Genomic DNA, 12,036 nt, shown 5'->3' on the forward strand with positions numbered 1-12,036 from the left:
GCCGCAGGAGTTGGCTCTGCTGCAGCCCGAGGCGTTTGCCTGGACGAGTGGGGGGCTGGCAGCGGGGACGGGCGGGCGGCAGAAACACGGGTGGCGTGGGGAGAGGCAGGGACAGCACCGGCTGGTGAGGATGCCAACGTGCCGCGGTGCCCGCCGGATCGCACCGCAGTGCCGGTCCCTCCCTCCGGAGCAGCTGCCCTCCGCTCGCCGCAGTGAAGCCCCCACGCTTTGTACCCGGGGTGGGTGAACGGGGACGCTGGACTGAGCCTGTCCAAGCTGCCACCGTCACTTCGGGTGAGAGGCGTGTGTGCGCGCGTTCCCCAGCAGCCAGCCCTGCAAACCCACCGCCCAGCTCGCCTGCATTAATTACCCTGACAACACGGCAGAAGTGCTACCAGGTGCAGCTATCACCATTATAAGCTGCCATTTATGTGTGTGTTTATTTCTGCAGCTTCTTGCCATTAAAAGCCCATAATTAAGATAATTAGAACAAAGACATTTGCCTTGTAATCAGCATATATTTCAACACGATATTTTAATTTACAGGCAAAAGTTGTTTATTTATTACTTAAATAATGTTATATATATTGACTGTACAGTAGTAGAGCCAGGGAAGCGTTTACATATCCAACTCATTTAGGATATTTATGACACTCTTTTCTTTTTTGATCCCTTTCAATTGGATGAACACAGATCAAACCTCCAGGAAATGACAGAGCAGATTTCAGACCGTCCCTGATCCCCAGGTAAGCCAGGACTCAGCTGTGGGCAGCTGAGCTGCGCCGTGGCAAAGTGCTGCGTTTGCGGTGGCTGGGTGGCCCTCGCACAGAGGTACGGCTCGGTCAGGGCAGCGTGGTGATAGCCTACAGCACAAGGTTGGGCGGCCTCAAACCCCTCCAAACCACTACAGAGAGAAATTCTGGCTCTGGGATTTGATATCTCACTTTACTCGTGTCAGAGGCTGTTCCAAATAGCTGCTGTCAGCATCTGAGGGTTCGTGTGTGCTGGCAGCAGGGCAGGAGGTGGGAAGGGGCTGGCTCCTGTCCTGCCCTCGGCTTCCCCTGGCGAGGAGCTGGAGCATCTCCCAGGCTTCCCACCCCATGCTCCATCCCCAGCGCCCGGGGCCAGCCCAGCAGGCAGCTCCCCGCACCCTGCCTCCAGCCTCCCGCTCCCGACCTCGTCCTGCCCCAGCGCCGACGGGCCCTGCGAAGCTGGTGGGATCGCCCAGCGGGCTCCTTCGTAGACCCAAATCTAACTTTTTTGCCCGAGCAGTGTCTTTGGGAAGGCTCCTTGCAGCGATGCTGTCCCTGCGAAGGTCGGTGTCACCCAGCAGCAGTGCGTGGAGCTGCCTGCATGGGCAGGGACAGAGTCACCGACGTCCCCGTGCCAGGGACGCTCCTGTTCACCTGACAGTGATGCATAACACCATCCACCTACCCTCAAGGGCTCTCTGCAGCTGGCAGCCTTTCACTTCCCAGGTTTAAAAATAGTTACAGGCATTATAAACAACCTTGCACAGAACATGACTTAAAACAGGTTTTTCGTCCTATCTGTGTTCCTCCTGGGAACGAACGCTCCTTCCTCCTCCTGTCTGTGCTTGATTTACTGCTCCGTGCAGGAGGGGAGCACGAGCGATATGGCACATCAGCACCCAGCCTGGCATAAAGGAAATGATCTGTTCATGTATTTCTGCTTCTACGATGCTCCAAGTTGGTCAGGGGCCCCACGGCAGAGCAGCAGCTCAGCAGCCACCAGAGAATCGCCTGGAGCCTGTTACCTACCAGGCAGCAGCTTTCAAAAAAAATCTGCTTATGGAGGACAGCCTTTGGCTCTTTCTCAAGAGCTCCTTCCAAATCCAAGGGCTGTCTGGCAGCCTCCACCTTAATAAACACTTGCACATTAGCAGTTGTGAAGTTTTTATCTTCTGCTAAAAAGGTATGAATTATGCAGCAGGGAAGCACAGCAGTTAGTGGTGTATAAATCGTTCTGCGCACCAACTCGCCCGCAGCTACGCCGAGCCGGGAGCCCCGGGGTGCTCCTGGCTCTGCAGCCCAACCCCGGCAAGCCGGCACACGGGCTGCCGCCCGGTTTGGTGCGTCCCGGTTCCCAGGCGCGGGCCTGTGAAGTCTGCGTGCATGTCTGGCTCTGCTCTGCCCCGGGAAGGCACGGCCGGCCCGCGGCTCCGCGCCGGCGTCGAGCCCAGGTGCTGTCGGTGCCGGCTCCAGCCTCGCCGTGCCAGCCGGCCTCGCCGCGCCTGCTCCCAGGGCCTTCCCCAAAGAGCCAAGTGATGAAATCTGGAGTCGCAGGACTTTGCTGCAATATAAGGCATTTTCTGTAGTGCTTCGGGTGCCTTCATTTCATGGCTGGACATGGAAGCTCTCCGGTGGCGGCGTGAAGCCTGGAAATCGTTCTGTGCTCGCGGACTTGCCTGCGCGCTGCTTGCTGGCGCGTTCTGCAGCGCTGACCCACGAGCGGCAGCCACCAGCACCGCGGCCCCCCCAGCCTTCGTTCTTCAAGCAGCTACAGGTCAGGCTTTGTTTAAAGCTCTCCGCGATCGCCTCAGCCTTGCAGTGTAAAGGCTGCTTGTTTATTATTTGACAGGCGGTGGGAGTCTGTTAAAAGTCCGGTTGCAAACGAGATGTGGGAAGATGGGGCTCTTTGCAGAAGTCTTTCTCCCGAACAGATGAGACCGGAGCTGGGAGGGCTGAGGGATGGACAATTAACCAAATTAACTTCAGTAACACACAGGCCTGTGCCACATCTCCCAAGTCTTGTTACACTGCTCACACCCACGCTATTTTCCTGCTTTACATACCCAGTAAATCCTGAAAGATTTGCCTTCTTTTTTTTCTTCTCTCTTTTCACATGCAGCCCCTAAACAGCCATCTGCCTGGCTACTGCTCTGTAAGGGATTTTTACTTGCGTGATGTATAGTTTTGGATTTTCCACTCATTACTAGAAGAAACCTTCCCATTAAATAATTCAAGAGTGGAAGAGATGGTGAGGAGACTGCTTCTACAGAACAGCCCTGGCCACTGTCTCCAGGCTCCTGTGAGTTGAAGGAGAGTTACAAATGAACAACAGGCAAATGGTTTTACACAGTTTTATTTTCTTCCAGCGCCACAATGATCTACGAGCCATAACAGACAGATCTTTCCAAAGCAGCTGTAATAACTCATACATATTCATAGTGCTTAATCATGAGGCAGCAGTGGTGCAGAAGCGACAATACCCAGTGCAGTTTTGATGCACTGGGCTCACGTCCCTGGTGCAGCCGGGACAGGTCTGTCGCTTGTCTGGCTCGGGGACCCTCCTGCTTCCCTGCTTCTTGTCCTGGTCCTTCCCACAGCTGCCAAGCACGTGTGGGAGCGGCTGGAGTCAGACCACGCGTCTGAGAGCAAGAGCATGCATGGGCTGGGCTGGAGGAGCGTCCTGGGGGACACTGGTGGGTCCCCGAACCGTGGCCCGAGGAAGGGCTGGGAGGGGAGCTACCCCCGTGGAGGGCTCCCCAAGAGCTGCTGTGACCCAGCTGATGGGCTGGGTCAGGTAGTGGTACGAGGTGGTATGAGGGCCAGCTGAGGTGGTACAAGAGAAAAGCGCAAGCTTTGCTGCATCCCAACAGGATCTGCAGCTTTCACCGTGCTTCTCCGGTCCTGGCAAAACGCTCCCTTTGGCAGTGGGGGACAGGCGTCCGCACCCCTGGGGGAGGGGAGGCAGAGGGTCGGTGCACCCAGGGCGGGGGGTCCTTCACAAGGGCCCCTCAGAATCTGCCCCCTGCACCAAGGTGCTCCCAAGCCCTGGTCCCTGCAGCTCCCGCGCCGCTGCCGAGCACCAGCCGTGCACCCGCTGCGCAGAGCAGCCGGGCTGCACAGTCCTCCTCCCGCGTCAGGAAATGCGCCTTGACTCTGCGCTGTCAGCTGAGGTTGAAATGTCCGTGGTGAAATGGGCACTGAGCAGCACTTTGGAAGTGACGAGGATGTGCTGGTGACCAGTTCTTTCTGGTTACCAAAGGAGTATTCAGTTAGGGAAGCACTTTAAGGGTTTTTGCGATGTCACCAACGGGCACATCATACCCCGTTCCTCTGCCGGTCTCCGTAAGCGCGCCGTTGGCCAGTTTGTGAGAGCCGTTAGCTGAACCGTGGACCCGGCTTTGGAGAGCTGTGCCTTCAGCCGCACGGAGCCGTGTCTGTCTTGGGGCGTCGGAGGCCCTCTGCGGGGAGAGGCTCTGTCCCCGCCAGCCGGGCTGCCAGGCGATGGGTGAGATGCTCTCCTCATCTCACCTCACCTCCCCTCCCCCGAGCTCAGTCCCACAGGAGCAGCCGCTGCTGCCTGGCCGGCTGCTGCCTCCCGCTAGCCTGCCGACCCCAGCCAGGCCGCTGCGCGCTGGGAAAAGCCCCGCTGCCGTGTTTCCCTGTGCAAGGCAATCGTCTGAGCGTGATTCATGGCACCAGGCAGCATCTGACGTGAACCTGCAGTTAATTACATGTTCTTGCTAAAACTAATTGAGTAGCCTAAGTTCTGATCGCTGTAATTGCATCCTAATGAATTTATGTGTCAACTTGTTATGTGCAACTTTGGTGTGTTCTGTAAATACCAAATTAAGTTCATCGTTCAGTCTGCAGGCACCCGGAGCACAGGTACTCCGCACCGGCTTCCCAAGCCGAGGAGGACGCAGCGCGGCGGCCGGCTGTCCTGCTGCCGCAGCGCTCCAGCCTCGCCCAACGGACCCGGAGCAGCGGTGCAAACATGCGGGAACTGCAACCGGCACAACAAACCGCCCGTCACGGCCGCGCTGACGGCTCGGGCTCCTCACCGAGGGCCCGTCCTTGTCCCGCGCGCTCGGTCGAGAGGAGGGCCCGGTGCCAGACCCTGCCAGGGACGGACCTGGGCTCTGCTGGGCAAACAGCGGGACGTGGGCTCCGGTGCCAGCCCCGTGCTGGGCACGCTCTGCCGCCTGCCCTGGCTGCTGGCAGCTACCAGCTGCTGGCAAAACGCTGCTGCTGCTCTACCAGCACATGGGAGGAGTTCCCTGGACAGCCAGAGATCAAGGTATAAAACCAGAAATTAACCCAGAGAACAGAAATGTGTAATCCTATTGACTTCAGTGAGAGTTACAAGCAAACAGGGCAATTCATTATTAATTGTGATGACTGAATACGATCAGAACCCCTACCTGTGCTCCATGAAGAGAAGCAGAAGCTTTGGCAAAAGTTACCAAAATGATGCTCTTTACGGAACATCGTTTATTGTCATTGGTTTTCATGCCTTCTACCAAAATACCGACTACAGCTCCCCCACAAAGCTGTGCATGTTAGTTAACCTCATTAAATCCTAAAGGATTAGTCAGCTGTTCCTCAACCACAGAACAGTTAGGAAACATCTAAAGCTCAAAGGTACGTGGCTTGGAAAGTGATTTTCTAATACGCAGACTTCAAAGGAATTTTGAAATCCTGCAGCGTAAGGGAGACAGACTAACGTTAATCCACTGGAGTGCTGCTTAATGGCCTGTTTAATTTTTGTCTTGATAGGTCTTTACAAGCAGCTGAGCATGAAGGCTGCCTTGTGATGAGCGGGGTTCAGCTTCACGCCCCGGCGCCGCAGCCCCCTCGCGCTGCCCCGCTCGTCGCACACCGATGTGCTCTTCCCCGCGGTGACAGCGTCTGCAGGTTCGTGGGCGCACACGGACACTGACCCACCCGGGGAGGGTCTGCCCAGCCCGCGGGTGGGTGATGGGGAGCACGGGAGCCTGTGCCTGGCCAGCGCCGGTCCCTGTCGCGGCTGCAGAGACGCTGGCTCGTGGCTGTGCACCCCAAGCTGCAGCCAAAGGCACTGGGGGAGCCGCCTGCACCCTCCGGCCCACCCCGGGCCGTGCGCCGCGGCGGCTGCATCCCAAGTGCCGTACGGCACCGGGAACCCGTTACCGCATAGGCTTTGGGAGACCACCCTGACTCAAATAAATAATGCTATTAACTGTGAAGTAATGAAGGAATTAAACACACTGCATTTTGAGAGCACAAAGCACCAAAACCCACAGATTAATTAAGCTTCACAGCCCCCCTGTGAGATGCAAAGGTAACTGCTGTGCTCGCGGTGCACGTAGGAAAAGAGCACCGGGGATTTGTTGCGGCGGTAGAGCCTCTGTCATGTAACAGCAGAAGCAGAGGTGGCACTTCAGCCCCAGGAAGCCCCTCCAGCCTCCCCTGCACCTCCTGGGGCTGACAGGGAGCTGGAGGAGCAGGGTTTGCCTTGCACGCTCCCGTGCTCTGCCGAGCCGGGACAGGGATCCCTGGCTCCGGTCCCATCCCGCCGCCTCTCCCCACCACCCACGCTCAGACACATCAGAGTGAATCCCGCGTTCCCCGCTCACAAGTGTCGGAGGATGTCGGGGTAACGGAGACAGCCAGCAGTGGCAGCCAGCGAGCCAGACTGAATAATGTATTTGCTGGTGTGTTATCAGCTGAGAAACCTGTTAGTAATAAAAATACATGAGAGGAAGCAAGAGGAGATGAATGTTTAATTGGATGAGGGCATCCTCTAGGATACCCACATCTCTGCCACTTAGGCAGGCCCAGCGTGAGCGGGGAGGAGGAACGCTCCCTGGGACTCGAGGATCTTAAAGGTCTTTTCCAACCTAAATGATTCTAAAGGATTCTGTGATTCCCGACCCTGATGTTGATAACAGACAGTGCCCGAGCCCATAGGGGCCATCTACCAGCAGGTCACTCTCTTTTTTCTTTTCTTGTTTAGTGAAGCTGGTTTTGAGGACTGACACTGACAAAGGGAGAACCGCGTACTCCACCACACCGCCCTTCGCAGCAGAGTCGAGCCAAGCTGTGGAAGCTGAGAAGTGATATCTGTAAAACAGATCTATCAGCAAAGGAAGAAGAGTCCCTGCTTTCTGAGAGAGAAATTAATTTTGACATCGTAATTATAAGTCAGAGGAAAGGTTGGTGCTGGAATGGTGAGCTTTGAAGATTATTATATTATCATTATTGATTAATGACAACAAAAGAAACTAGCTCTAAATGATAATGGTAGAGTATAATGGCAAACCTATGAAGCTTCTATTACATCCCATTTACTCCAAAAGAGTCCTTTGCTATTAACTTGATAACAAAACCCAGAAGTACTAATCAGGTTTTGGTGTACAGTGACATGTATTGCTATATAAACACTGCCAGAAAAAACGAATCTAGAAAATCTGTCTCACTGTGTTCAGAGCAATAATTTTAAAACTTAATTAAAATAGAACACGACTTCCAGAATTATGGATGTTGTAACGTAGTAGTGGTATTTTTGTCTGGCCAGTATGACTGGGCAGGGGGAGGAAGGGAGGAAAAAAACACCTAGAGAAAGGTGTCTCGCCAGTGCTCTTCGAGGAACAGTGACATTTGTAAATGACCTCTTGAATCTGAGACACCATCTGAAATGTGCTGAAAGCCATGGAGAAGTGGAGAAACTGGATCTAGGAAGCAAGCACGGTGCAGTGGAAACTTGACAATTTATTTCTCGGTCAGTGGTGGCTCAGCCGTTGCACCTCACAGCAAGACTGCCAAGGTAGCTGCGGAGAATAAGGAGACCTTTATTTCTCCAGGGGGCAGCCTGGGCGAGCTGCAGCAGTGGCAGCTTACAGCCCTGCTTGGAGGGGTAGGTGGCGGGGACGGGGTCCTGGCAGCACCGGCCTGCGGCGGGATCCCCGCAGACCCCCAGCGCGGCCACGAGCAGCTGCCTGCGCCGGGGTCTCGTGCGGCGAGCACGCCTGCGCTCGGTGCTGGCCGGCTGGGCGGCAGCCGGGGAAGGGCTTCGCTGGCGTGACCCTCGGAGCCCCTTCTCCACCGCCTTCGTCCTGCCGTTCGCTGAGGAGCGAAACGGAGGGGCCAGACACCTCTCTGCAGAGCCCCTCTGAAGCCCGGGCATACTTTTTGCCAAGTTCTTCCTCTGTAGTAGCCATGCCTGGATGACCTCACCCTTGAGGTGAAGTCTGTTCTGTCAGAGTGCATTATTTGATTTCTGGTACTAAAATGTAAATTAACTTAAACTCACTGTAAGAAGCTTATTTCAATATGAGCTGTCATTACTGCTGGGGCTGTAAAAAAAGCTTTCTTTAAAACTTTTATCAAAGTTATTTTGTGTTATTACTGCTTTCTATGATATGCCTGGATTTTCCAAACAGCAAATAATTCTGCAGCTATCTTGGTTCCTTTGATAATATTTTTATGACAGATCTACTGAGACGCTAACTACATTATTAACATTAAAAAGGAAGAATAGGGACAGTCTTCGCTAAATACTCTGTAAAAACCCTTGCACACCATTGCTGCTGCTTAAATACTAATCATGGAAAGACAAGAAGTGTATTAATCATGTAGCTTTGTACAGGGTAATGTAGCCAGAGATGAATTATCACGTTGCTCAGAATAACGAATGCAGCCATCCTTCTTCAGCCAGGCAAGGTTTATTTGCTCAGATGCAGCTTTCTGAAATGCTAGTGCAGTTGGAAGAGATGCTTGAAGTGACAAAGCCAGCTATGTGTACAATAGCAGCGAAACAAGCGGCCGGTTGTTAGTCTGAAATCGCACCTCGGACACAGGGGAGTGAGCCCCGAGAAGGCTGGCACGCTCGCTGCCAGCTCGCGGAGGCCGGCAACCAGTGCTCCTCTCGAACACAGGAGGGGCAGGAGGGGCCGGAGACATGTTTTTCTGGTCCAGACACTCCATTGCTCCTCCTTCGTCCTATTTTCTAGAATAAAAAAAGTTGTCAGTGTGTTGTTGCAGCTCAAACCCCCTCTCCTCCCCAACGGCTCCTCCTTCAACAGGATCAGTGTAACTGGGGAGGGCAGGACAGCATCTCACCCCTCCGACACCGGTTCAAACCCTCCCTCGTTGCTGTGGTAGAAAGAGTTTGTGTCTGAAAGACAAGAGCAGACTGTAGTACGGCCTGCAGATAACTGCAGGACTCTTGGGGTCCCGGAAGGCAATGACTTACAGGAGTGGGCGTCTGCTCTCAAAAAGCTGGATTTTGCTTCTGCGTTCTCCAGGGAAGGTTACCATGTACGGACACAGCACGCTTGCAGCGCTGCGCCATGAGCTTGGCCTGCTCCCCTGTGTTTCCCCAGCAGCTCATGCAGCTGATACCCAGTTAGGAGAGAGAAAGTGACTGGTGAAAAGGAACAGGAACCAGAGAGGAGCTGGGGATTACATTTATCAGGCAGAGACTGGGATAGGCTTTTGGACCATGTCAGCTATCCCAAATCCCTGTGAACAGGGCTATAAAACTTGACAAGACTGCTACAGATATTTCAGATCCTATTAAAGATGTAAAACCACCGACAGAGCTGAACCGCTTACAGATGCTAACTCGGCTGCTGTGGAAGTAGGCTGACACCAGGGAGAAGGTTCAAGCGAGGGATTTTAGTGGGTGATGATCAGAAACACACCCAAATGGAGAGAAATGGCTGAACTGATGAACACGGTAAAACATCATCAAACCAATAGCTTCTGCTGCTTCTGATAAATGCTCTAAATAGTGTACCAGAAGTAGTAGTTCCAGCTGTGGTTGAATTTGATTCGGTTTATGTAAGCTCTTAAAAGCAAACATTTGCAACAGGTAGTTCTGTTCCTGTGAGTGATCACGGAATCACAGACAAAAAGCCCTCCCTCCAGTACACCAGCAGACAAACGAGCCAGCCTAGCTTGAAAGAGCAAGAAACCCGTTCTTTTTCTGAGTTCGTTACTTGTCTGGTTTAAGTCGAGCTGGTAGTGGCCTACACAATAGAACGTACAGAAGTGCTGCAAGGAGTAAGGGTTTGCCTCGATAAACCCAGCGTGCAGCAGACTGAAGTGTTCGGGTCTGAGGGCACACACTGCAGACCGCACTGGTCTCTGCTGGTAAGTCTGGTAGGCGGAGGAGAGCTGGCCTCTGACCCCCGCTAGCCAGGGCTGCGTCCCATTGTCAGCACGGCGACTGCCAGTTCACGAATTCGGTGGCAGCGATGCATCCTCCGCGCTGACGGATGGGCGGGAGCAGAGGCCTTCTGCTGCCGCAGAGTAAGGGTCTATGACAAAAGCCTGGTGGCTACTCGTGAGATGGTCCCAGTGCCTCAGCGCAGCAAAGGGGACATCTCCCCTCAGCGATGCGGAAGGGGGAACACCAGACAACAGGACCAGCGGCGATCGGGTCAGTCCTCACTAAGAGCTGGGATGTGCGTTGGTCTCCCGAACGTGCCCTGACTGCAAACACCCAGGCGACCTTCAAGAGCAGCCTGCCAGCACAGCCCCCTGCACAGGCTCCGCAGCCCTGCTGCCGCGTGTCCTGACTGCCCCAGCCCTGCTGGCATCCCCAGCCACCTCACAGCAGGCCACGGGCTTTCTCCAGCCTTGATTTTTCTGCAAAGGACTGAGCTATAGAGTTAGACTTAAACGCTCCATCGCTACTTTTAGATTCTAAATCCAACATGCAGACTTCAAACCCATGCTTAGCTGTGATTCTGTGTGACTGCGTGACTCTCTGTCACCGTTTGACTGGGCCTTTATCCCCACTTTGCATTCATCGGAGTCTGCAGCGCTTGATCGCATTGCATTGCAGATGGTTCGTGTGCGTCCCAGAGTGAGCGGCTGAGGGGTATTTGCATAGGCTGCTTCTTTATTCACTTTGACAAGTCCTCTGAGTTCATCTTGTTAACTCTTACACAGGAAGCTACGGCAGCAACCAACCACACTTGCAGCAGGCGCACACGCAGCAGGCGCTGTAGTTGCTTTGGTTTTTATTCTGGAAGTTTTGACTCTGGAGGATGAGGTGCACAGGAAAGAACAAAGTAGATGAAAAGTGCCTGAGAGCCTATTACTGCGTGCTCCGTACAGATCTGCGTTACAACTGCGGATGGAAATTATTTCCTCTCTTTCAGCAGTGCCTTGCTTGTTGTTCTCACCACCACCACCTTTTTTTTTTGTCCAGCTCGAGAACAACTAAACACTGCTGTCATTGTGCACAGCAAGTACAACACAGGCCAGGAGCGGACTCATCAGTTGTCCAGGCTTTTAACCTGTTGGCAGATGCTTGCATCAAGTGCACAAACCATTTGGTGTCTTTTTTTTTTCATGTTCTCCAGTGCAGGGATCTGCCTACACACAGCCTCCTTCCATTGAGGTTTCTTTCATTTTATGAACATTAGTTTAAAGGACTTTGTGGTGTTTCAGGTATGAAATGATGTTGAATGTGCAGCTGAGAAGTTGAGACATACAGAGGATCTGACTTGAATTAATTACTGTAAAGTCTTGGTCAAAACATAGTGAATTCCCAGACAACATTCCTGTTGTTTGAAAACTTTACCTGACTATTTATGAGGCATTCAATACTTGTTGTATGTAATGATCACCAGTTAATATCTGCATTGCTCGAGGGTGGTTTTTCATCTGCGAAAGGGGGGCAGAGAGAGGAGAGAAGGACATAATGCTGTGGGAGAGCTGTTCTTGCTGGTATTGCTTCTCGTCTGCATGCTGTGGTGAAGTGTGTATTCAATAGAGGCACATTTCTGGAGCGGCTTTGTATCGGTGAAGCACTCATTGATACCGATCTGTGGCCTGCTAGGGCTGATACATGTTCCGTTCCCAGGTGAGGAGTCCAGACACCAGAGCTTAGTCAGCCCAGGCTGACACAGATCTCTGTTAAGACTTGGGTTTATTCTCTAAGCTTTTTTGGAGCTTGACGAAATTCCCCGGTAAGTTCTGCTTGCATGGCAGCTTTTGCTCCTGTACAAGTTAATTTATGACGTGTTTAAATGTTTGCCTTCAGATAACTGTATTTTAGGGTCAAACAATTTTCAGGCAGACAGTCCTGGATATGTCTGTCCACAGAATAGCAAGTGCCTGGCTTTGAGCGCTCTTACCCAACCGTGATCTGTTTGTGCTTCCTTAGAGGCACGCGGCTTACCGAATGATCTGTTACCCCGTGCTTGAGACGAGTGCTTCTGTTAGAGAGGAACGCTGCACCTACTGCTCCTCCCTGGCAATTATTTTTGTTTGGGGTTAAGGCAGTGCA

At 53.2% G+C, this 12,036-nt stretch overlaps 1 protein-coding gene across 1 annotated transcript; it reads left to right on the top strand.

The window, feature by feature from the left end:
• Positions 1-1,636: 1,636 nt before the first annotated feature.
• LOC142364128 (uncharacterized) lies at positions 1,637-8,110 on the top strand. Its single transcript, XM_075442918.1, has 5 exons — positions 1,637-1,713; positions 2,127-2,526; positions 4,616-5,049; positions 5,529-5,666; positions 6,748-8,110. The coding sequence occupies exons 1-5, from the start codon at positions 1,637-1,639 to the stop codon at positions 6,767-6,769; spliced, it is 1,071 nt and encodes a 356-aa protein (XP_075299033.1). The 3' UTR covers positions 6,770-8,110.
• Positions 8,111-12,036: the final 3,926 nt, after the last annotated feature.

Source organism: Opisthocomus hoazin, chromosome 25 (assembly GCF_030867145.1).
Source record: "Opisthocomus hoazin isolate bOpiHoa1 chromosome 25, bOpiHoa1.hap1, whole genome shotgun sequence".
NCBI classification, from domain to species: Eukaryota; Metazoa; Chordata; class Aves; order Opisthocomiformes; family Opisthocomidae; genus Opisthocomus; species Opisthocomus hoazin.